A 26,504-nucleotide genomic window follows, 5' to 3' on the forward strand; every position below is an offset into this window, starting at 1 on the left:
AAGTAATTTGCTGTTAGAAGGGTATAAGTCACAATGCTAGCAATACTTTAATTACTCACGAAGAAAAGTATTTTTAAGGAATTATGGCAGTCATATCATTCCAAATTAGTAGGCGGCATCTAATAAAATAGCAATGCTGTCAAAATTGCTCATACAGATGACATAATACTGGTCCAATAAGCCCAGACACAAGGATCTGAACTGACAACACTTTTGCAACAGAGATTCTGGTAGGCCAGACCATCTATTTTCCAGCTTGCTGACGAGACAGCTGTTAGGTTTAGGCAGCCCCCATATGATCTGCAAAGAGTGTTTAATATCAAAGACTGCATTCCTGATCCACAACTTTAAACAGAAACCAAATCATTCTCTCTTAGTTTAGACAGAGGTCAATATTGACTATTTATAATTCCTAAAATAGTACTTCTGCAACATAGCTATTTGCCTCCAAAAGGTTGTTCTGCTTTTACTGTGAGTGATTGAAATATCTCCAGAATCCTTGTCTACTCCACCTCCAGACTATGAAGGTGACTACATGATTTTAGCTGTTTCATTTTGTTAGTATTTTAAGCCAACTATGCTACTCTGTAGATCTCAAGAACTTGCTTAAGCACACTCCTGCCATTTAAAAAAAATAAAGCCACCAAAAGGCTTGAAACTAGTACTTTCAGCTTTCTTCTTAAATAACGTTTGCTACAGCAGAAGCATAATGCATAAAGCAGAAGCACTGGAGCATAATTATTAGCATTCTTTGATTGTATGTTTCAATCTAATTCCTAGGAAGAAAAGCAGCAGACACTATTGCTAGAAAGAGACTACAATAATAAAGAAAACACTGTATCAAAGCAAACAGTGGATCTCACTGTCTTCCGCATTCTCCTTCACCCACTCATTCTCCTCTGCCCCAAGACCTGCTCTGTCACTGTCATCTCTTCTCTTTATTGAAGCTGCAAACTGTTTGGGAAGAAGCTCATCCTGTGTTCTGAAAAAAACACTGCGTCAACAGCTCAGTTTACCCAAATGTCCTGGTTTCGGGGGGATAAATGTTATTTTTGTTCTAGTAGCTGCTATAGTGCTGTGTTTTGGATGTAGGATGAGAATAATATTGATAACCCAGGGATGTTTCAGTTACTGCTGAGCAGGGCTGACACAGAGTCAAGGCCTTTCCTGCCCCTCACCCCACCCCACCCCACCAGCGAACGGGCTGGGGGTGCACAAGACGCTGGGAGGGGGCTCAGCCGGGACAGCTGGCCCCAACTGACCCCAGGGATGTCCCACACCGTATGCTGTCATGCTCAGCATAAAAACTAGGGGGAAATCGGGCCAGGGAGCCATTGCTTGGGAATTGGCTGGGCATCAGTCAGTGGGTGGTGAGCAACTGCATTGTGCATCACTTGTTTTGTATTGTCTTTTATAACTACTTTATTTTCCCTTTCTTTTCTGTCCTGTTAAATTGTCTTTATCTCAACCCATGAGTTTTACGTTTGTTTTTTTTTTTTTGATTCTCTCCCCCATCCCACAGTGGGACGAGTTAGCGAACAGCTGTGTGGTGTTTTGCTGCCTGCCAGGTTAACCCACAACACCAAAGTACATTGATTTAAATCACTCTGAGTGAATGGTTTTTAAATCAGATTCTCTACAGAAAATAAAAATATAAATTGTTGCATTCCATTCTGTTAAAGTTTTCAAGAGAAATACTGATTGTATTCTTTTTTATAGGTAATGTGACTAATATTTTATTATATATTAAAAATACACACTTTGATTTAAAACTTTTTATTCTAAACCTGAAAAGACAAAAAAATAACTACCAAACTAGTTGCTTTAGAAGCCATAAGAGAAAGCAGACTATAGTTAAAGGCAAAAAAAAAAAAAGGCAAAAATAAACTACATTCACGGTAACCTTCAATAGCAAAAATGACAAGTCTGTTTCAAGTGTACACTGAATAATCCAGCTAAATGCTTGAGTTCCCCCAGCAGTGCTATTAAAACCCAGAAAGCATTTAGTTTAGAAATGTTTGTTATAGTATAGCAGCAATGAAAGACCTATGTAAAAAATACATATAAATAGTTTCTGAATATCTGAGTAATTGATTTCAGGTGAACATTAAACTACAATTATCATGAAATCTTTTTCATAGACCAGTTTTCCACGTATTTTCATTAACCACGCAGTATAGATGCCTGTAAGGCACATGCAAGTGACTACACTTAGGCAGTTCTGCCCCCTCTTGGTCTATTCAACATATGCAAGAGACATTACAAATACATAGAACAAGTAACTGAGCACAGCAGCAACCAAATAATCAGACTTATCATGAGCTAATTTGCTGGAGGTTACAGGGCACTGAACTGTCTTACAATCACTTTGTTGGATTCTGATCTATCACTCATTAGGCGTTCATGGATAGAAAGGGATCTTTCTAAACACAAGAGAAACACAAGCATATATTTGTGCAACAAAAGTAAACTTAAGTTCCATTTTTGCTATTGCTTTATTTGCAGAAAGATCTTCAATAATGCTTTATTTCATACTTGCTAAATACTTTTTTTCTCTTAATCTGATCTAAGTTTCTCTGTGTAACCTCAATAAACACTTAGCTAACGAAAGTTTTGAGAGACAACCCCATGCTTAGATACCTGAGTAATATCTCCTGCTTAGGTAAGTTAAAAAGCTGAAGTTTTATTTTATCTGATATTTTCTTTTACCCCAGCACTATGATACAGCCTTCCCATGTCTCTTCCTTTAAGATGATTCTTGTATGTAATTCGTAAACTCCAGGCTTATTACCTAAAACAAAAATGCAAACATATAAATATAAAAATGTCCCTCCTGAGTCAGAAACATTAATAAAATTTGTGAAAACCTTCCCTCCTGGCTACCATGACAGCCTTTTTGCCTTTACCACAAGAACTAGACTGCATAAACGAGGAAGTATTGCAGATTGCTTTGCACATTTGGGTCCTAGCAAGGTCAGAAACTGCTCCAGTAAACAAGAAAGCCACAGTGAAACTCTAAGATAAGCACTGCTAAGGTATACAAGCAACATGGAAAGTCATCTGCTTTAAGTGTTTTTCAGATATTTGTGCAGACTGAAAAATGATAATGGAAACTTGTAAAAATATTGCAGAAGAACAAGACAGCTCTTGCTTTTTAAATTTTTCTATAACAAAAAAGATTTCCTTATTTTCTGTTCCTGCTCCTCTGAAAACAATCCTGAAAAGGGATCATCTTTGGGTCTTGGCCTCTCATGGCAATCAGAAGGTTGCAGCTGAGTTTAGAACCTTAATAAGATTTCATTATAAAATAAACAGCTAACTCCCTAAAAGTTTGGTTTCCAAACACTGATAATAGCTGGACAAGTGAGAGCATGTATCAAAGCAGGTTAGAACAAACAAATGTTCCTGTGGGCACTGCAGAACAAAATTCTTCCAATTTGGAATGTAAACATTCAGGCAAAACACTTATAAACAACTAAACAGCTCTTCATATAGTCATGTTTACAGTATGGTCGGGAATTATGCTGAAGAGGGACTTAGCCCAAAGTATGAGCAGAACCAGAAACTCCAAGTCTCACTGTCACCTGAAGCACTCACCAAAGGATCAGCTCCAGCTCCCCATCCCCAAGAACAGTATCTCTCTTTGCTTTTAAAGCAAACAACGTTCGTCTTATCTTTGTCAGGACTTTCGCTGGCATAGGCTATGACGGAAATAAGGAGAGGTATTGCCTCTCATTTCCTGAAGAATTATGTTTTTAGAAGATGTAGAGGCCAATATCTTTTTTCAGGCAATAGCAAAGCTACCACTCTGAGGGGAAAAATTTATGTTTATACATATAGATTCACAAGCTACTTGCAAGTTCTACTGCAGTCACCTCTAGGACTGAACAATACTAATAATTTTAGAAGTACTTCACACTGATGAAATATTAGAAAATATTAGCATATTTTAATCAATCGTTAGCATATTCTGATTTCCTGCATAGTAAGTTTCAAATTAATTCATTTCCACATTCCATTTAAATTCCAAAGAGAGATAATTTTCCCACTCTGGAGACAGAACAATTGGTTTGACCATACTCTATTACAATTTGAGTTTATCATGCTGATTTACAGAATTCCAGAATAATTCCACACTAAGTAATTACACACCTACCAACTACTTTCCTTTTCTAGCTCTTTTATCTAGACAATTACTGACTGGAATATTCTGAGTATCCTGCACTGCTTTTTTTATAGATGTACTCACAAGAAGTTTAAGAAGTTTAAACCAAATTTATCCGATTTCAATAAAAATACAGTCGCAGAGAAGTGGCGGAACATTTTCATCTCTCTGTAAGTGTGCTACTAGGAGAAAACTCTATGATGAAGGGAGTAGTAGCCACCAACTTTAAGAAATGTAACACATAGTTAAAAAACACCCAAACATTTCTTGGGAGCAAGCTAATGCATCCACAGTTGTAAGAACTTCGAACCTGGCAATGAGAAAATCCAGAGATCAAGAGATGCCATTTCTTGGCATCCAATTCAGCAGAATTAGCTGTTAAAATCACAGGTGGATCTGAAACAGGCTGTTAAAAAGCTGTCAGCAAATTCTGTTCTTTGTCACTACCATGCTCCCTTTCTAGATCATCTCTCTTCTGCTTGGTGGAACTTGTGTCATCCTGCCACAACCTAGCCGGTCAGGTTCAGATCCACAAATCCCGCTCCCTGGGCTCACACCAGAACTGACAGTCAGATTGGAAGCATGGTCTTCACATTTGCTATATATAAATGTTACTGTTCCACACGCATAAGAAATCGTCATTGCCACCTAAAACATCAAAGACATGCACGCATCATCTGACAATCTAACATCTGTAAGTATTTAACAGTCACACTCCTGACCAATGGGGAGCTGCCAGCACAAGTATCACACTAGAGTTTCAGTAATTGTTCATATGTATACTTGGGGGCTACGTTTCTGCTCAGAAATGTTTTGATACATTGCATAATAATACATTTATCGTCTTTCATACATTATATCTGAATATAACCAGTGTGCCCATGCACTCCATTGGGATTCTGAGAGTTCATTAACATTCGTAACACACTTGGAGGATAAAGAATGTTGTGTCATTACTATTGTCTATCATTTAAATGAATAGATAGCATACGATATGTGCTTTCTGGTCCATTTCCCCCATTCCCCCCTGCCTTTCTCCTACAGCTGTACTATTTAAACAACTTGTTATTTTACAGTGTTACTAGCTATTTTACCATAGAAGTGTGTTATGCCTCTACTGATTTGGCAATTCAGCAATTTTAGTATCTCCAGCTAAACAGAAAACCACCAAAAAGAAAGGTAAAGAGGGCGTTTTCCCCTCTTTGATTAGGAAGATTCTAGTGCTTTTGCTGTATGCATTGATGCAGTAACTCTATATAGGTCATGACAGAGGGTCTCATTCGCTTTCCCTGGCAGAACTTTGTTCCACTGTTTAGCAGGGTCATTTTCTGCAATTCCAGTCAATGCTTCTATCACTGTACAAAACGTTTCTAGTACAGAATATTTTCTCTTCTTATTAGAGTCTTTTCTCTGGCTTTCTTTTATCATGCCCTCAGCAACTCACTACCTGTTCTGTCCAGGGAAGATCCAGAAACCTCTCCTTGATTCAGAGCTCTTCATCGCAAGAGACTATAACAAATGACAGCTACTTAGGTCTGTTCTTTACAAAAATCCTCAAATCTGCTACTGCTTTAATCTTATCTGAAGAAAGCTTCTCAGAAAAACACTGCTTCTTCCAGCTGCCTTCTCCTATTAAGGTTCTATAACATCTCTTATCCACTCATAGAAGGTGCAACTCTCTGAACTTAATTTATAGGGAAGAATCTAGGCTTTGACCAGAGATGAGATCCGAAAGTCAGAAAGGGCTTCCTGTTAGTCTTTTGTTAGAAAGAAATACAATATTTTGAGATCTGAAGTTCTTAGTCTGATTTGGATATGTCTACATCTGTGTTCTTCATCAAGTTAATGTGCTTCCTACCTCCATTTTTTCTATCTTTAAAAACAAACAATAGTACACATACTAATAATTAATGCTCATCAGTGATTATTTAACTATAGGACAGGTCTGACCCTGCATTGTTTAGTCTAAATCTACTGCCTTCAAAATCTATTGAAAATTTCAATCAAAATTAAAAGGGAAAGAAAAGATACTCCAGGTTTTTGCATAGAAACTCCTGTTTACAAAAAAAGTGACACAGTCATAATGGTGGCAAAAGACTCAAACACTTTTTCAGTGAATTACAATTTACTTTAAAAGTTTTTATTGTAATGTTAAAAACAATCATTTATATATATATAGTATAATTTGTTAATTTTATGCTTCTTAGAGCAAAAAAAACCCATAATCACTCTGCCTTTACAGGTTAACAGAACCCTTGTGACTACTTGTAACCATGGAAATATAAAAGCCAGTCAGAACCCAACATCAAACTAACAGAGGTGCTGAAAGACAGAAAATAGACATATGATGAATTTGCTACACATGAAAGCTAGCTGAATCTGTACGAACTGCATTAACAACACAGAAAGCAAAGTCCACAAAGCCTTTTGAATGCTTAAAAGCATATAGCATTTACTATGGCTTCAAAGTGAAAATAAAGAGAAATGCCTTTAAAGGTTTGTTTTTAAAGCACTGAGTGCATCTGAACTAGTTTAAAAGCAGAGACAAAATGAGGTAAAAATGGTTACTATGTGAATAGGAACAATAACAATATGCACGAAAAGACTAAAAAAGGCCTTGCTGAAGAAGAAGGGTTTTCTTAGACTAAGATTGTAGTTACGGAGATTATGCAACCAATGGCCAGTGACATCTGAATTAGCCTGTACCAAGCATCATCAAGAACATTTTCTCATAATCTGGAGAAAGCCCTAAATTTAACAGACACAGAAATACTCAAGACAAGCAATCACTCAACTGATGATCTATTGACCAAACTATCTGCCTTATTATTATAAGGCATATGCACATTTAACTGCCTTCTCTGTGACAGGAAAAACCCACAAAACATTGTTTAACCAATCACAATTACAATCCTTAAACATAGTCATCCTGAAAAAGAGGTACCCTTGGAAAAAAGGAAAACATATATTCCTTGCTGTAATCAGCAAGTTATGACCAACAGCAGAATTCAGTAACACATCTCAACAAATTACATCTACTTGGGAAATGAAATGACGAATATACACAGCAAAAAAATACAACATATGTGCCCGACACTTACATTACACAGGTGTGTGATGACTCAAAAGAGCCAAAATGTGTCAGCGTGATCTAACAGATACTCTCTCACAGCATTAGCGTCATTAGACAAACTGATCAGACCTTCCGCTTTGCCTTTCTGCTTTTCTTTAGCTCAGTGACAGCTACAAAATCAGAACTCTCTTCCAGTTCCCTTCCTGGCTTCAGGAAGGCCAAGCTCAGCTCCAAGCCAGCAGTATTTCTAAGGCACAGTAACTTATATGCCCAGATGATCCAAATGACAAGACCACGCTTCCTAAAATGAGCTCTGCACAGACTTGTATATGAGCTTTAAAATCATGCAATGAAGGCATATGGATCCATAAAGCTTAAGGTCCTTAAGGAAAACCTGGTTTGCCTTTCTTTTCTGTAGGTCCATAGGATTTTATATAGCATGTAAGATACATCAGCTTTACTTTCCCAGGGACAAGGAAAGAATGACTGATTAATTCTGCAGACTTTTGTGATAACATCACTTTCTTGTCTTCTTTGGCAATTTGTCTATTTGTCTTCCATGGAAGCAAAGCACAGACCTCTAGGTCATAAATATATTGCAGGTTTCTGTCAGCACGACTCTGCTGACCAGGGTTGTAAACAGCCGAGATACCATTTAAATACAATTCTACTGGTAGTTGTACTTGCAAAAAAATATGAATAAAATGCCTTAGACAAGATGCTGGGAATCCCAGACACCGAGTTATAACTCAAAACATGATTAGGACTAATTGTATGCCACAAAAAAGAGATCTTCTGGGCCTATGTTAGCTGAATGAAATACACATTCACTGTTTCTCACACGTATGATCTGCTGTTTCACCATACTACCGTCTGTTTTCCCCATTTACCACAATTGATTTTCAAGTCTTCATAAAATTTTAAATTTAGGATCAAGTTAATGCCATGGAAAATTAGGATATTCTCTGGGCAACGCTTTCTTGAAATTTCTTTGTCATCTTATTTGAATCTTCAGTTTCAGAGCTACCTTGCATATCTTTGCAGATATGTTCAGTTAAGGGTTAATTACGTTAATTATTTTAAAATTCATTATTATGCCTGTGGAAATCTCCAAATCCTATACTCAAACCATAACATTTTAATCAGGATAAAATTTGAAGAAATCCCATTGTTCCATTCTTGAAATGAATTATACTGATAAAATACTATGGGCTTTCAATAAAATAGCAGTTTCCAAGTGCCTAAATATTGTTTTAAAATGGAAGAGGTTCCTATGCTGCTTAAACACTTTGAAAAATATTATCTCTGTCTATTTTGCTGGTACAGGATCTGGCATACTAGAACCCAATCCTAATGAGAGTTATTACTGCACTAAACTGATTACTGCAATACCAGTAATATATTAGAAATATTACACACAAATACAGTTTATTACAAAATCCAAATGGATTCCATAGGGCTACATGAGATGTAACTTATAGCAGAATGCATTTCTAGTGCTCCAAGAGAATCTTGGCTGTATTTCATATTTCCATTTTGAGTGTGATTAATTGTTTTTTGAGTCATATTTGGGAACTCGCTAATTCAATATTAATGAGAAACACCAAATGCAATAGGTAGAAAAGTTTGAACAGAGGCCAAGTAATAGAAGTCTGTTTTTTACATTAGTGGCAAAACCTTCATATTGGCTAATTTAAAAAATTACTGATTATCTTAAATTAATATTTGTGGCATTTTAGCCTTTTATCCTCTGAACCTCAGATTAGTACCTATTATCACAAAAAAAAAAAAAAAACCACAACATGAAAAAAGAATTAGGTCTACCACAACAGAACACTGGCAAAAAGAGCATGACGATGATTTGCATTTTTATCTTATATTTCAGTGGAGAATCTCAAGAGACTTTAAAAATATTAAAAAGGATGCTTCAAAGCAATACCAAAATAAAGTAATTTTATTCCCATTTAACTACAAATAAACAAAAGGTCAGAGACACAGATTCAGAAAAGTTTAAGCAAATAATTCACTTGGAAAAGAAAGGATTTAGTCTGAAGTAACTTCATGAGTCTGGATTTCTTCTTCTGTCCCCTAGGCATGAGACCACCCTATAACTTTTAGCATGGGTAGCATATATTTGTTGACTAAATAGGTATGTACTACTTAAACACAAAAAGAGCCTAATTGTGCGTTGACAAGCTAGGAGCACTGGCAATCTTTCAGCTCTTTTTGTGGAGTGAATTTCTTTACTCATTAATAACTTGATCTGCATAGTTACAGATACTGTCTTTGGCTTGAACAAGAACTTTGCATCCAGTTCCCAATACAACACATAAAAACCTGAAAGAAACACAAAAGAACATTTCCTTCTTTCACCAAAGACCTGATCCGAAGATCACTTAGGGGAGGCTTTCAATTGACTTCATGAGATGTCGATCAGATTTCCTAAAAGCAGACATTCAATTCACTATTTCAGCAAAGTGTATGCTGTAATGAATATATTTATTCACCTTTACTAATCCTGTCATGCTTGGCATTTACACATGCAGTATGTCTTCTTCTTTTTCATAGATTTTGTAGTCATGTAACCAATAGCTGATATTAAACCATAAACAATAGAGAACAGTCATTAGAATCTGGAGTAAAAGGAGCCTGATGAAACTGTACTTTTAGTGGCTATATTTAAGTAAAACTATACTAGGGATGATATAGGTCTTATTTATGACAGGCTTAGCATTTTCCAAGACAAAATTAAACGAATTATGTAGGAAAAACTATACACTACTTTATGGCATCAGCATAATTAAGTATGACACAACATAAGGATTATGGGAGCAAACCCAAGGAAATTCAAAATAATTGGCTACCCCAAGCTGCTACTTCCAACTTGGAGTTTGAATTAATTAAAAGATCAAGTCTAAAATAACAGTAGAAAACCACATACCTAAAGGATTACTCCAAAAAAGTCAGAGAAGACTTTTAGCATAGAAAAGACTTGTAGGTATCATACCTGCTTTGACACGGAGGCAGGCTCAGCTTGCTTCAGCTCTCCGAGTGAGACAGCCTGCAGGAGGAGCATGTGAAGAACCACTGAGTAGGATTTTATTTTGTTGGGTGATGCAAGTATGTCTGTCATTAAGTTGTTAAGACTCCCCTGTAATCTCATGCGTTCCTTCTCGATCTCTGGTCCATACGTTGATCCATAGGACACCTGAAGACGATACAAACCCTTTAAATAAATACAGACAACTTCCCAAACATCCAAGCAAGCAAAGAAATGGCAGGGGAAATAAACATAGCAAATGAATATGTGGAGTATCTTACATTTCATTAGCTTTATGTGAAAATCATTGAAGTAATACTGCACAAGAGTGCAACCGACCACTGGCGTTTTTTTATTTTAAAAATGGCAGATTTTTGTTTGTGTATTAAAATGTGTTGATTAACATATCCTTGAGAAATCTGTAGTACTCAAGAGCAAGCTGTAACCATCTGCTTAGACTGTACCACCTGCACTGCCCTGGGCCCGTCGGGCAGCTTCCCGGCCCGATTTATCTGGCAACAATGAACATTTTAGTCTTGCTCCCTCCACTCACTCTGACTGACTCCATGTTCAGGCTCCATTATCACACTTTCAAGAAGCTTCAAGAGGACTGACTTAAGAACACTATGAATATTACCCAGACTAGTTCTCCTATTCTTTGCTTGTCTCCAAACACCTGTTCATGGATAAGTGGATAGGTCTATGCTATGTCTAAGATGAATAGTGTATCAGGTCACTTTCATGCTCTTTCTGATCCCACAGTGTTGAAGAATATCTTTTTGCTCTTCATGCTGTCTGAGAACTAGAGTTTTTTTCAGAAGTTAAAAGAAAAAATAATGCCTCGCGAAGAATAGAAAAATAATTTATATTAGTAGAAATCATTCTATAAAGGCCCTAATTTTCAGGTTCGTGGCCACATATGGAAATATAAACATCAGATGGATATCAAAGAAGTGCAATATACAATAATAGTTAAAATTTATGCCACTCCCAGTGACATGCACATAAGTAATAATCAGATTTCTGAAGTCACTGAAGTGGGTGTGGAGAGGGTGGGACCTCTATCAGATGTGGCAGCTTTGCTTCAAGTGCAAATTTACTGCAACGCAACAAGGTCAAGACTCAAGGCAAACTTCATTTCATGTGTCTTGCAGACTCAGAAGCACATACTACACATGGTAAAAAGCAGGCTGGAACTCTGGTCTTGCTCTTCAAGATCAGTCAGTCCAGATCATTCTGGGGCTGCAGTTGTTTGGGGAACTGCAGGAGAAATGAGTGGCCAATGCAAGTCCAGCATGAAAGTGGAACTGAACAGCTGTGTGAATGCACTATGAGCCATATGATGCAGAACCTCCTGGTCACCACTAATAGTGAAGAAGCGGAGATTAAAGTCCCCTTGTTTTCCTTCCTTAAATTCGTCCCATTAAAACCCAAGAGATCGTTAGCAACAGTCCTGGTAGGAATACATTTAGTATGACATTGATGCTTAAGATTTCAATAACCAAGGTCAGCTAAACACACAAAAAACAATGGATACCAGTTCACTCATGCGTGAAATAAAGTGTGCAAAAAAAGTAGCTTTATACCCTCCCTAGCCAAGTTTTGCTGCTGAGAGTCAAATTACCCTTACAGCACCAGTGCTCATCAGTGTGACATTCTGACACCTCCCAGCTCCAGTTCCCAACCTTCACATACTCTCTAGTGCATAGTTCCTGAGCATGCAATTCAGGCAACCACATCAGAGCGCAAGGGCTGGTGGGGCCCAGGGATGGTCTACGAAGATGGGGGAAGACAGAGAAAAGCATTGCAAGCTGGCTGGACAGGTAGCTCCACTTGATATTGTGTACAAGCGTCCAATCCCTGCCATACCTCAACAGTGCCCATATTTTGTCCTTTCTTCTCATCAGTCTTTTTCCCAAGCGTCTTCAGGAGCAAGTGTCTTCAGCTTCTGTCCTATTTTGTCATTTGTTTAGAGCTGACTGGGATTTAAAATCCACAAAGATGGAAAAGATTTTCCTTTTTGCATGAATGGATAGATGAAGTCTTAGGACTTTATGGCAATAGGCAAACTACTTGATAATTGCTAGATTTTGGAATTAGGTTGCAAATTGGCATTCGTTTCATACTTACACTATGTAAATATTTCCAAGTGAATCTAAATCATGTATGTAGCTTGTCTTTGTATATAAATAATAAACACATACTGCCTTTTCTGTTATTTGTGCTAGTTACTGCAATTTATCCCCAACATACGTTACTATGGATTCCTTTTTGTTGCCTTTTTCAGTCACTGAAATGGCACATCCTTTTTATGGCATATGCTGTATATATATTTTTTGATCACATCACAGCAAAACATTACTGTGGACTAACTTTATGCTGTTGATACAATGACTTTTTAACATGAAATGGACAGAAAATGTACATGGGAAAAGACAACACACTAAGATGGAAGATGAGTGACTGAGCACAACTATGAGAACAGATTTTACAGGATTATGTTAAGTATCCTTTAGATTGTAAAGATGTCATCTAATGTAAAACTCAAATGTACCAGCTGCTGTCCAAACAGATCACAAAATGAAAGTCCCCATGCTGAGCAGGGCTTAAAATAGAGCAGCTGATGAGTAAGATGGTATCTCTTATATAAACTTCACATTTCATGCACTAAGACTTTTCATTGCCAAATATTCCTGGGGTTGCTATTTTCCATGAAGAATCTGCAGCAGAACAAAAGCACCAAACTGTTTGACTTTTCAGGCTTTAAAATGCAGTTGTTATTTTCATGCCACACAGAAACTCCCTTCTAGTCTGCATTGTGATTCATATGTTTGGCTGAATAACTTTCCTGGAACTCAGAACAAGAGGGATGCCTTCACTAAGTACTTCCTGTCTTTCTACATGTACTAATAACAAGACGGTGTCCTCCCACCCTTCCCATTTACAACATGCCAAGCACACCTACTGGCTGATATACCCATAAGCCTCAGAAATAGTCTGCTTTTGCTCTGTTGTCAAAATAGCATGTATTTTCTCTGGCAACAAAGATGTTTTTTCTCTAACATTAATATGTATCAAAGCAATATTAATAGACTACTTGACTAATTGTCTGTAGACAATGGAGAAATCATAGCTCACTGAACATGAAAGATGCATTGCTCTTTCCCTTTAAAAGATGGTTCCTGTCTACAGCTAATCACAGCATTGAAATGACATTACCTTAAAACACGGTCAAGAGAGTAGCAACATGTAACGTTGAGGGGAAGTACAACCTATGTCATGCGCTTCACCTTGCAGGCCCTACTCCAAATGCCTGATGGAATCAGTCTGAAATCAGTGCCAAATTTTGACTCTGTAAAAACTTCAGAATAAGGTCTAGTAGGATGAGATTTAAAAAAAAAAAAATCACTGGCCTACTGTCACATTACAGCCTGCCAGTCTGGAAATCCTGAAGGAATGGATTCAAATGACACCATCCTCTAATAAAACCATGGATCGTTAAATGATCTGCTTTTATTAGAGCTATCAGCACTAACTGAAAATAGAATTGAGCCCCTAGTTTTCAAATATTTCATAGCTCTTTTCAGAATATGAGTCCTAAGCATCATGTTTTCCTTGTATTTACAAAACAGCTAAAATGTTTTGTGTAACTGATACAAAAAAATAACCAGAGGTGCCGAGTGGCTTACCAAACCCTTTAGAAGGCTGCCAGCGAGGTACTCCAGTTATAATTGTGGCTTTGCGTCTGACTTAGTACGTGGGTGTAACCCTGGCCAACTCATTTAATCTCCTGGCCTGTTTTTCTAATCTGTAAAAGGCAGGATATTATCCTTATTTAATTAATACAGTCTGTGGCTGTTAATTAGTTAAAAAAAATTACTCCTCGAACATTTAAATGACATTTACAATTCCAGCTATCCCTTTCTGTTCAACTGAATCTGCTTCTTATTTACCCCTTAAAACGACCAAATCAAGGCTGCTTGAAAAGCTTTCTCTGTTCATTTCATTACCAAAAGGAAAGTAATCTTGTTGCTTTTTTCCCTCACTGATTCTTATCCTCATTTCAAGTCAAAGCTGCGTATGTACTGCCTTGCCCTGGCTACTCTGCGAAATTTAGCTTCCAGATTTGGCAGATTTTGCTGTTCTTAAATGAAGCTTTATTCCAACAATAAATTAAGCTTTACCCTACCATAGGAGTGTTGTTACTCTCCTGAAATCAGCAACTAACGCGTAACAGATTTTTTTGTGCTCTAAGACAAATATTATCTTTCTTGTACCACTGTTCAAGTGAAGCAGCCACCACTCTTGCAATGATGCAGGGCAGATAAGGAAAAAAAAAAAAGAGAAAGAGCTATAAAAGCTATAGCTTTCCTTGCTAGTAAGAAACAGGTTAGTCTTAGTCAAAGATGCAGGTGCCAACAGGCCATATAAAATTGTAACACGCCCACCCAAGAAAAGGCAGTAAAACTCCATCCTAGATCTTAGCGTCCTCAACAAATCTTGAAGAAATGCAGTCAGCAATTTCAAGAGTGTCTTTGATCTAATCTTCTCTTAACAAAATGGATTCTAGATTTATTATTTTTTGTGTGGGGAGGCAAGAATCTCATACCAGCTAACTCTAGGTTTATACACAATGCATTAAAAAAATAAAGTAATATGGTACTGAATCAAAATTACTCCAAGGTAATTACTCCAAGATAGAGATTTTTTTAATCAACAAAAATGGTAGACGAAACTTTAGTAAATATTTTGATAAAATTTTAGAAAATGGGAAAAAAGTAGGAAGACAAGCCCCTACTGGAAAACTGTCGTTATCTGAAAAGGCTGTAACCTTCAAGACTTTTAATTTGAAGTATTTTTTTTCACTAGGATTGTATCAACTTATTTAAAATTTACCATCTCGCCTTCAAATTCAGACTTCCAGTCTCTGAAACCTAATTAAATTCCACATATTTTTAATGAAGTAAAAACTCAGACAGTGCTTTGACCTCCATTACGTTTGAATCCAGATAAAGATAGAAATTCTTCCTCCTGAGCCTTCCATAAAGTTTGAAAAAATATTGCAGAGAAGTACTTAGAATTTAACTCCCTGGCTTTAGCCTCGTTTTCCTCATTACGTGGTTCTTCCTGTTCTTGTTATGCTGCCAGATATTGGATTGCCAACTCTTGTGAGTTCCTATTGAGTCTCAGAATATTAATTGGTGTTCTTAGAGACCACAGGACTGAAATCAATGGATGGTATAAGAATCTTCTCTTTTTTTCTGCAACAAGCTTCCAGCCCTTGAAATTATGACAAAGGTTGTGAGGATGAAGAATGGATTTTAAAAAGCTCAGAAGGAAGCAGGCACACGAAAAAGTCAACTTTTATTGCTTTATGACTTTTAGTGCTCAAATTTGGAAATATCGTGGCAGGAGTAAGTACACACACTTTAAAGTAACCAGCGTTTATACAAACAAAAGCAGAAAAACCTAAAATTGCCTGGCTTAGGTGTTGTAATACCTCAAGAATTTGAAGAACCCTGAAAAGAATGAGTAAGCAATAGCTCATTGAGACAAAACTTTTGTTTTGAAGAGGGTTGAGCCAGTGACACATGAGCTGTGACAGACTGTAGTAAACAGACCACCACTGTGGGAGTTCCTGCATCAGTCTGCAAACAGTACCAAGCCATAGTTTCCAGTTTCTTCTGTCCTCATAACTGGGTTGAAGCACGGCACCAGCTTTGTGTAACAGGGTGAGGAATATGGCTGAGTATGTCTCTGGGTTTTTTAAAGTATAGACAGAGCAAGAAATCCAGGTATTCAAGTTATTAAGTCTTTCTAATTTTCTATGAGCTCTACTTTCTCCTGCTGCAGGTAAGATCATAGCTTGTATGTCAATTGTCAAATGGAGGAAGAGATTGGATAAAAGGGTAAGACAGGCAAGTTAACATTGTCTGAAAACCTATAAACAAAAAGCAGCCATTTAAAATGCTGTAAAGCAGCTGGATCCACAGCTAGGTGCTCAAATATACAGCACATCTTGGACACATTTTGGAAGACATTAAAAAATAAACACATAAAATACTATCTCCAAATTATTTTAGAAGAACTCATGCTACAAAGACTCATAGATTTCTGTCCCTCCCTATCTCTAATTGGGGTCATGAATCATGTTTCAGAGAAAACTTGACTAAAATATCAAAAGAACTAACTTGGCAGGTTACTTCTGAACATCTGTTGTTGTTCCAGAGATATATCAGGGACTGTTTGAAGGCAACACGCCCAGAAAAAAACCAACAAAAAAAAAAAAGAGGTTTTGGGTTATTGTGTGAGAAACTAGACTCCTTTTTGTGCATGTAATTAGATATCTAGCTTTTTAAAAATATTTTAAAATTGCAGATTTTAAAGTGAAACCCCTGACACATAGCCGCCTTATACCTTAGGTAGGCTGCATTTAATGAAGATCAGATCCACTACTCTTCTTGACACAAAATCAAAACCCTAAGACCAGGAAAGTGGTTACTGTAGCATTCAAATATGAAAACAGTAAAGAAAATCAATCAGTTGGAATGTAGGCTAGTTTTTCCAGCATTCTATTAATGAAACACAATTTTCAGTACAATCACCACACAGCACACTCTCTTCCTGTTTTTAAATCATAATTTAAAGCCAGAAATTAGTAAATTCTCATGTTTAAACATGGTATAAGCGTTAACATATTTAAGGAGGCAGCTAAATTTCTGCTTAAGACCTAATTTACTACCTCCTTTAAAAAAAGCTTAAAATCTGAAAATGAGTCAGGTCAGAGGCAACTGGATGAGGAATTGCTTTCGCTATTGTATCAGGCACGCCTGTGCACAGTGCCCTGAGCAGAGCACACAACTGAGCCGGTCCTTCTAGCAGATTCCAGTTTGTGGTGTAATCTCAGTTTCAAGTGCTCCTTCAAGTACTACCCTTCAAGGATAAAATATTCTACCTTTGCTTAAGCCTTACCTCTTCTATTTGCTTTTTGTGTTTAGAAATGCATGGTAGAAGGGTGATGCAAACGCTTTTCCAGCATATTAGCTGAACTCAGGTCTCGCTAAACCTCAGACTGTCATTTCTCAGTTCGTCAGTGATAAACTTTGCACCCTTAAAATTTTAAGGTATAATAGACACTTATAAGATGCCTTACTGACCTACAGAGAGAAATTCCCTGCAATGAACTTAAAATCTATTTTAAAGGAAGTCTTAGAATAGGATTGATATATATATAATCATATGCTGAAAATCAGAATTTGATTAACCAGATGCTGTTATTTTAATATCTCATGAATAGAAACTGCAGTGTAAAAACAATTCAAAATAGTCATTTACTGTGAAATATGACATATGGCCTGCTAAGCTGCTTTTCTACAGAAATAGCTAAAGATCATTATTCTTGGCATCATTCCCTACAACCGTCACTGGGCTCCTTAAAACAGACAGTATGTGATTGAGCCCATAAGGAAGATTATTTCTACAGGTGGGTAGAAACAATGTTGAAAACTACAAAGACTTGTGAGAAAGAAGTAGTCAAGGAGACTTCTCCACCTCCATAACTTCTGTGCACTAAAACAAATCAAAGCAGCACCACTAAAACAGTTGCTGGGGAAAAAAAAATATGCATTTTCTCCTTTTTCTTCATGGTATACATTTCCATCTTTCTAATGTATGGTATTTTATTTAACTTGCTCTGCTGGAGGGTTAGGAACACCCTGATATGAACAGGAAGTTTGCATCCAGCAGGGGCCACTTGTTGCCTTTGCTTAGTCTCAATTCTGTTAGGTGGAAACCAAGGCTTAACGCTGGCATAGGATGAGTTCACCTTCTGCCATAGTGGATTGGAATAACCACAACCACGCTGTGATGTGATAATGCTGCAACCCAAGCTTTTCCGGTGATGTTATACTAGTAAATGTAAACCAAACATTTCTGATGCTGCATCACAGGACAGGAAATGTTAAGACAATTATAATGTGGCAATCATAATCTGATGTAGCAATAATACAATCACATTTAGATAATGTTTGCATTTGAAAGCAGCTACGCTGTGATTATGTTCTTGCAACACAGCCCCTTTACATGCCAGCACTGTTGCATGGATTAGCTAAATTTAGCCTGTAACACGGCGCAGTAGATGCCTTTACTATGTTCCATCATGGGCCTTTTTCACTTGCTGAATAAAATTACTGCCGCGTACAGCATCAGTGTTACACGACCACATTGGGAGACGATGGGGCATTTATGATGGCAGCATCAGGCACTGCTTCTGAGACATTCCCAAGGGTGCTGTGAGGCTACCGAGGACTTGCAGAATCTGTTGCACGGTGCGACACCAACTTACTGATGTGACATCGCATACAGGTGCACGCACGTACAGCCCGTGGGGCTGCACGAGGGTGGGATTTGCTAGGACAGGCTGCCAACACCGGCAGCGACACTCCAGCCCGCGGGCGCGGCCGAGGCAGTGGTGGTTTAGAAGGCGTGCGCCATCACAAGGCGTCGGTGGTGCCGCCACGGCAGGGCCGAGTGCGCTCGGAGAGCCCCGGCCAACGGGGCCCCGGCCGGCGGAGGGAGCCCCCGCCTCCCACAGGGGAGCAGGGAGGCCGCGGGGCTGCGGCCCCGGGCCGGGCGAGCGCTGCCGCCGTGTCTCAGGGAGACGAGGCGAAGCGAGGCGAGGCACCAGCGCAGGCGGCCACCTTGCCGCCCGGGGCAGCGCCGTCACGGCTGCTGCGCTGACCTTCACGCCTCCAGAGGTGACGTCATGGCCCAGGCCGATGTCACGCGAATGACGCAGACACACGGGCAAGCCCCAGCGGCGGGACCAAGGCTCGGAAAGGAGCGAGAGGCGGCTGCTAACAGCTAACAGCTCTCCGCCCGCCGCCCCGCGCCGCCCCGCACCGCCGAGCGAAGCTACGGCCAAACCCGCCCCGCCCCGGCACATCCGGGTACCGCGCCGCCACTAACGGCCTCCCCGCCCCGCCACCGCGCACGCGCCCCTCCCTCCGCCTCTCAGCTCCGCCCCGGGCCGGAGGGCGGGATCGAAACTCCAAGCCGCCTTTTCGATTGGCTCCCACTCCGGGGGCGCCCGGGGATTAGCCGCCGTTGAGGAAGGCGGGCGTTGCCCGTCTGCCGTCCGGCCATTGGCCAAGACCGCCGAGGAGCTGCTCGCCCGTTGGCGGGTGGGCGCGTCCGGTCCGGGGCCGGAGGAGGGTGCCATTGGCTGGAAAGTAGGTTAGTGGTGCGCCGTTGGGTGGCAAGCCAGGCGGAAAGTAGGTCAGGGACGGGGGCTGCCTGCGCCGGGCGCCGCTGCGGGCGTGCCGCGCGCTGCCGGGGGACGCCGACCCCCTCCCGCCTCCCGCCCCGGGCGCGGCGCGGCGGGGGGGCGCGGAGCGGGCGGTGAGCCGGTAACGGGCGCTGGGCGAGCGGGGGGGGGGGAGGGGGGTTAACGGGAGGGAGGGAGCTGTTGGGTGAGGGCCGTCCGCCTCCCCGGCCCGAGGGGACGGCGCCTCGCCGGTGAGCGGGCAGCCCCCACCTAGGGCTACCACCGCGCCGGAGCCGCCCCCTCCGGCAGGCCGTGGGGAGCTGCCTGCCTGGGGGTTTGGGGGCTGCGGCTGCCCCGGTGGGAGGGGGCCGGACCGGGGGGGGTGGGGTGGCGGGACCCCGCGGCGGCAGCGCCGGGCTGAGTCCCTTGTTGCTGGGCGCGGAGCGGGGGCGCCGCCGCCGGAGCGGCCCCGGTACGGGGTGTCTCGGCGATGTGACAGGACCCGGAGGTGGCGGGGCCCGATTGCAGCCGGCCCCGGGCCCGCCGCCGGCGCGGCAGCTCGCCCGGAGTCCCGGGGCGTAGCGGGGGCCGGGGTCCTGTTGTCGGTGCGCCCACGGCTGGGCGGGGCGGGGAAAGAGGGGGACCGGGGGTCCGAGCCAGCCCCTTCAGGGACAGGGAGGGTAGCGTGAGTCACCCGGCAGAGGTGTCGGCGCCCCTTCCCCTGCAACGGGAACGGGTCCCTGCAACATCTGCCCCGCAGCGCATCCCGTGGGTCCTCCTCAGTAGATCGGGTGCCCTGTGGTAGAGTCCGCGTCAGGTGAGGGCCGAGGAGCGCGCGTTGAACGCCAGCAGGGTGGCAGTGGCCGGGAGCCGGTGCGGGGCGGCCAGCCCTAGGTGCGGACCGGCAGGGCCGACGGGCCGGCCCGCGGCGGCGGGGCTCCTCGCCTGTAGCAGCCCAGCGCAGCCGCCTCCCGGGGGTGTCGTGGTGAGCCCCGGCTCCCGGGGCAGCCCTCCCCGCCGCTGTGGCTTCTGCGGCCGCTTCCCACAGCTGTACGTGTGTCTTTGCTGTCAGCGGGAGAATGAACGCTTTTCTCTGACGGGGAACGTAGAGTGCTGGGAAGGTTAAGGAGGCTTCCCGGGATCAGGGCTTTGCGCTCGGGGTGGCAGGGGAATCACTTTGCGTTTTTAATTGCTGAGGCTTCTGTTACTCCGGTGCCTCAATTATAACAGCTTTGGAAAAATTTTAGTACTTAAAAATAACGGTGAAGAAACAAGTGGGTGTGTTTTCATGCTTTTGAAGCAAATAGGCTTAGAGCAATTTTTAGAGTATTTTCTTAGTATCCGAGGTAGAAAGGGTCAACTGCAGAGGGTGATCATCTTTTTAAACCATTTTGAATCTAATCTCTTTACAGTATTCATTCAACCTTCAAGTAGAATTCTTTCACAATGCTGGTACTTGAACATTCAAAATGGGACTGGTGATTTTTTTTTTTGTAATAGGTTAGTATTAAAGTACCTGTTCTACCTGTTTAGTATATCTTCTATCAAAAAGATTTTTTTAAATGGGAGTGACTGATAATACACAGGCTGCAGCTAAGCTTGTAGTGGAAAAAAGAAAGGTTGGTTGTTTTAATTAACTATTAATACTGGCTAACTGTCTCTGTACCTGGCCTTGCAGAAGGCTGAGGTTAAACTCTGCCCTCGAAAGAATGTATGTTTTGTATGCTCTAGGAATATGCAAATGTAAATAGCTATTTGAAGTGTCAGAAACTATAGACCTCTCATCTGAATATTCTAAACCACAGTTGCCTACTAAGGGGAAAGTCTTTACTACTATTGAGTTTTGTGGGTTTGTATTTCTCATGACCATTCATAGAGGGTTTTTTATGCCTACTTGTAGAAATGGAGTGTGTAAAATAACCCAATAAAATATTGTGGTTGTAGATTAATATGCTGCTTTATCCTGCATTCTCCTCCACACTGCGTGTTTCCATTGCCTGTCTGTGTGACAGCTGTGGTGTGTGGTCCTGTGTAGGCTTAAGGTCTGGGAAAGAAGGGATGTTGGGAGACTGCCTAGACAAGAAGGAAGTACCACAGAGAGCCTAAGGAGAGCTCTTTTGTTCTTCACTAAAAGGCCCTCTGGGGGACACGGGGATGTCAGTAAACTAACTTAGCTGTAGCCGGGATTCCACAAAGCCACTGCTGAAGTTAGGGCCTGCTACCAAGTCATTGTCACCACCTGGTAGCAAGAGACCTGCTGTATTTGTGGACCATTGCAAAGGATGTGTTAGGAAGGTGATGTTTGTAGGGGGGGGTCTATCGGAGATGTTTTTTTTTTTTTTTTCTTCAAATACCTGCTGTCGAAGATTCTTTTGGGAAACCAGGAGCAGGTACAAGTGGACGTTCGTTGGATTTATTTGGCACATCTTAAAGTAATACGCAGTTCCTTAACACTGTATAAGACAGTGATGACAAAGCTGAGACCTAATGTGATAGCGGCATATGAGTAAGACCATTTTTAAAAGTGAATTGGTATCAAGCATGCCGGAAATACCAAGAGGCATGCAGGTTAATTAATTTAGATGAATACGGGAGCGTTGTTTTCAAACTCAAATTCAATGTTTTAAGCAGTTTTCAGCACAGAGCCAATTGTCTGTGTGGTTATACTTTGATAGGAGGTACAGGGAAACATGAAGGAATATACTGTTGTTAAGTAAAACAAAAAGAATTTGGTGCATTGCTTAGTGGCTTTCTTTTTTAGTTCTGTAACTCATATACTTTTTATTTTTAACCTTTGTCATCAGTTTTGTCCATAGTTCTGCTTTTGAAAGAGAGCAGAAAAGTAGTAGAAATCAGCTACCTATATCCTAAAGTTCTTTAAAATTAGTTGTTTTCAAGGAGAGATGTGTACAGGCATATAATAGTCATATGATTGCCAAGAGAAGCCCCCAAAAAATCCATATTTTTAAGCCTGCGTACCTTCCTTGTTCTCGATAAGTTTACAGAAAGCAAAGAATACTTAAGGTTTCTCTAATATATTAAACATGGCTTGAAACTTTAATTTTTGGCTGTCATCGTACTTAGAAAACTTCAGACTAAAAATAAGTGCTTTTCATAAACGTAGTAGCTGAGATGATACCGATTGGAACTTGGCACCAACTTCTGCACTTTGTTGTTGAAAGCTCTGCTTGATCAGCCCATAGAAATTAGGGTCTGTGGTTTAGAGGCGCTTGAAGGTGCGAATAAGGTGTGTTGTGGCGTTTTCAAAAGCAGTGAAAGAACTTTCAGTCTGGATCGTTCAGCCTTTTTAAGAGTTGCTGCAGGTTTTAGATAATGGACTAAAAAAGCAGAGGTATACTCTGCCTAGTGTGTGTATATGTACTTGGTAGTCTTGCATTGCAGTAGTAAATATGTTCCAGGTCTAGTTAGATCAAATACAAACTGGTGACAGAAATTTTGTGTGCTCCTGTGGTGTTATGTAGGTGAAACTCAAGACATTGAAAAGGACACAGAATGATGCACTTACAAAATGAGAATGCTTTTCTTTTTAAAAGTTAGTGTATTGAGTTATTTAGGAAGCCTATTTAAGTTTAGTTTGCTTCTTTTTTGTGTGTTTTTTTTTTTTTTTGTGGGAGGAAGAAATCCCAGTTGTAATTATCAAATTGGATTTATCTGTATTTCATCACTTTGAACATTGTCAAATAACCTGTGGTGTATATTTAATTAAGCTTTACATTGAATGAGGTGGACATTGAGGTGAATAGCTCGCTGGCATGAACTGCATGTTGCACCTGCCTTTTTTTACCTCAGTTTGTTGGAAAAATGCAGTAAGGCTACTTATCCAAGGCCCAGGCTTCATCTCCTTGGAAACCTGATCTTTCACCAGATGTTGAGAAATGTAATTTCTTTTTTAATCCATTCTGCAAAAGAACGCAGATCAAAACAGCATCTTCAGGCTTTGGTAGCCTGGAATATTCATTAACTAAAAAAATAGTCTGACATTTCAGTCTTTGTCCCAAGGAAGATTGTTAGTTCCTGTTGGATTTGATGTTATTTCAAATTTATTTTAGCTGTTGCTAAAATTCCTGTAGTGGTTATAGTTTAATTCATTAAATGCAAGAACTGGCTGATAATGCTGTCTTCATGTGTACAGTGCAGGACTGTGTCCTCTGCCCCTTCCTTGCCTGCAAGGATTCATCTTTCTTCTCTATCTTCAGGTCATCTTTTTTCCCTTGCAGCTGCAAAAAGATATTTCTTAGCCAAGGCACACAGAATTTGTAACCTTTTCAGTCTCCTGCCATTTGAGAAGCTGTTATTCAGCGTCTCTGATGTCAGACACACTTCTAGGTCAGCTGCTGGTGTCAGAACAACTTGTGACCCTGAGCTGAAGCCATGCTGTAGTTCAGTAGGTTGGTCTTCTGTAGGAATAGTGCCAGTAGGCTACTTATAGAGCAAGAAATACCGTTGGCTGGGTTTTAGAATGGTGAAATAGCAAGCCACGTTTCTGGTGGTCTAAGATGTTGACGTTCTCTACTACCTTTAAAGAAACCTGTTCATATGAGTATAAGCAGTTGAGGAAGGTGCTTGTAGTTTTCATGTTTGTTCTGATAGTATTTTCCTTGCAAATGTTTGTAGGCTCTGTTTTTCCACAGGTACAAGGCAATTTAGTAGCACCTTGTGGGAAGGAAGCAGCAAACGTTGCTAAATCCTTAGTGGTCCTTAGTTGATGCGTCTGTGGTAGAAATAGATCTTCCAATGTGCAGTCACCAGGAAGGATGTGTTCGGCAGTTCCTAAGCAGTATGTGTTGGCATCGTGTCTCTCAAATCGCCTTTCTATAGGAAGGCATATTATAGCAAGTCACATATGCATATTCACTTGCTGCCGTTTGCCTTAATTCCTTTGTTAAGTTAACAAATAAGTTAACGAAATCCATGTATTTTAAAGATTGGATGTGGTCTTGATACAGGACTACTCAGAAAACTCTACAGTTAGTCTTACCCATTTGGGATTGATGTAGATTTTGGAGGAAGAATGAAATAAGACTATCAAAGAACTCAGAAATGAGTATTATTCTTGATCTGAAGTTCTTTTTATCTTGGAAACTTTCTTAAAGCGGCCTTACCTTTTTTCTAGTTTGCCTAACGAAAAAGGACAAGATCAGAAAGACTTTGGTAGAACTTGCTAAATAACGCTGTAGTGCAGAATATTAATGGAGTGAAATGAGGAGGAAGAGTTACTTCCTAGAAAAATAATGATAAAAAAAAAACTAGTATACTTTTAACATTTTTTGAAGAACGTTTTTTCCTGTCTTTAAAACTGTCAGTTTATAGTTTCCTTGAACTAGTTTGTTTTTCTTGAATTGTTATGAATTGATTTCTTTGTTATCTATGGATTTTTCTTGGAGAGTTATGAAATTTAGGACTTCTGTTCCAATCTGAAGCAAAACTAAAGGGTAAAAGTTTTATTACTTTTTACTATATATGTTGCATGTATGCATTGTAGTTGTGTTGAGAGTGACAGCAAAATGGCTTTGTTAGAGTTCTACTTTTATTCCTACACATGACTCAAGGACCTTTGATAATTGTATTTAAGCCCCCCTGAGATTTGGGCTTTATGCTGGAGTTTGGCTACTGGCATATTAGTTTTATTATAACCTTTTAAAATGTATTTATTTTGCCTGTAGGCTTGAATGGCCTAGGTATTTTTCAGGAATAGCTTATGGGGTCTGGAATACACTGCAAAAAAATCAGATGTTAGTCTTTGAGGTTTGTGTTAGAATATGTTTTCTGACCTTGTCTTGACTGTGTTGGGTTTTCCAGTTTGCAGTTCTAGAATTGTTGACTGAGAAACAGGATGCCTATTTATTCTTCTGTTCCCTTTCCCAACATGTTTTGCTGCCAAGACATTTCATGTAATCTTTGAATTTGCGTATCCCAATTGGTTTGTCATAGATTAAATGAATTCACTGAGTTAACAAAAAAGTCAGTGTTAACACTGTGCTCTCAGCATACGTAAGAATATTTTTGTGTTATTCCCAGGATCCAGATCCCAGAATCCAGAAACGTACTTAAGTTTGACCTTAGAAGGGTCTGCTATCTAGATTTTGAATTTTGTTTTGAGGCTTTATCAGATCATTAAGGAAAATCGGGCAAACTTGCTGTCCTAGAGTAACGTTATACTGTAGTTTTAATCTATACCCAGTTGACTATGGCTTTGAGAGTTTTGAAAAGCCTTTATCACCTTAATTTTTAAAATCTAAGTGAAGTTTTATGATGTTAGGTACTGTAAAAATATCTACATTTACAGACCTTTTTCAATTAACAGTTTTTCACAGCATTTAATTTGTAGTGATCTTATGTGAAATTAGGAAGTCTTAAATGATGTCTGTTACAGCCCTTAATTCATTCTCACAGTGCCATTTTAAGTGAAAAATCATATGTGAAGTTATGCATTAGTATGGAAGTTTTCTTTAATTACAGATAATGTAGTTTCTCCCTATTTTCTTCTTTAAAATTTATCCTTTTTCTCTTATTTGAAAATACTCTTTCTCTGCAATGACCAAACTAGCCACTGAATATTACAGTTTATTTTAGAAACCTGTCAAGTCAGTTCAGTGATTTCCTACAGGGACTTGTCACATAAAAAGATTAGAGTTGCTGAAGTGCTCACCAATCATTAAAGAACAAGTGGTTCAAAATGTTGTCAAACGCTTGCCATGCACTTTGGGTCCAAATTCTAGAAGTTATCTGTACTTTAGAAATACAAGGCCAGCAATTGGATATTCCTATTTTTAATAGGAAGAGACGAATAAGAACAATGAGTTTTTTAGTTTGGGTTTATGCTGGAATTTTCTATTTCACCTCTGTTAGAAATTCTAGGACTTTTATATGAATTCCCTTCCCCCCGCCAACAACCCCACCTGAGACATGCAGCTTGGTCAGCTCCTCTGGTCTGGGAACA

At 40.1% G+C, this 26,504-nt stretch overlaps 2 protein-coding genes across 9 annotated transcripts in view; one reads left to right on the plus strand and one right to left on the minus strand.

Moving 5' to 3' along the window:
- Positions 1 to 4,624: 4,624 nt before the first annotated feature.
- Positions 4,625 to 19,222, minus strand: LOC142057043 (uncharacterized). Its single transcript, XM_075092524.1, has 3 exons — positions 18,623 to 19,222; positions 10,246 to 10,446; positions 4,625 to 4,813 (listed from the first exon to the last, which is right to left on the minus strand). Exons 1-3 carry the CDS (start codon positions 19,220 to 19,222, stop codon positions 4,625 to 4,627), a joined length of 990 nt encoding a protein of 329 aa, XP_074948625.1.
- A 288-nt stretch (positions 19,223 to 19,510) lies between these two features.
- Positions 19,511 to 26,504, plus strand: part of BMAL1 (basic helix-loop-helix ARNT like 1) — a 55,615-nt gene continuing 48,621 nt past the window's right edge. For 4 of the 8 annotated variants that reach the window (XM_075094860.1, XM_075094861.1, XM_075094865.1 and 1 more), the window contains exon 1: positions 19,511 to 19,550. The gene's annotated coding sequence lies outside the window, so the exon portion shown is untranslated. Of the gene's footprint in view, positions 19,686 to 26,504 lie in introns of all 8 variants that reach the window. The other 4 variants (XM_075094862.1, XM_075094868.1, XM_075094867.1 and 1 more) reach the window with 3 other exon arrangements.

This window comes from Phalacrocorax aristotelis, chromosome 5, assembly GCF_949628215.1.
Source record: "Phalacrocorax aristotelis chromosome 5, bGulAri2.1, whole genome shotgun sequence".
Classification (NCBI taxonomy): Eukaryota; Metazoa; Chordata; class Aves; order Suliformes; family Phalacrocoracidae; genus Phalacrocorax; species Phalacrocorax aristotelis.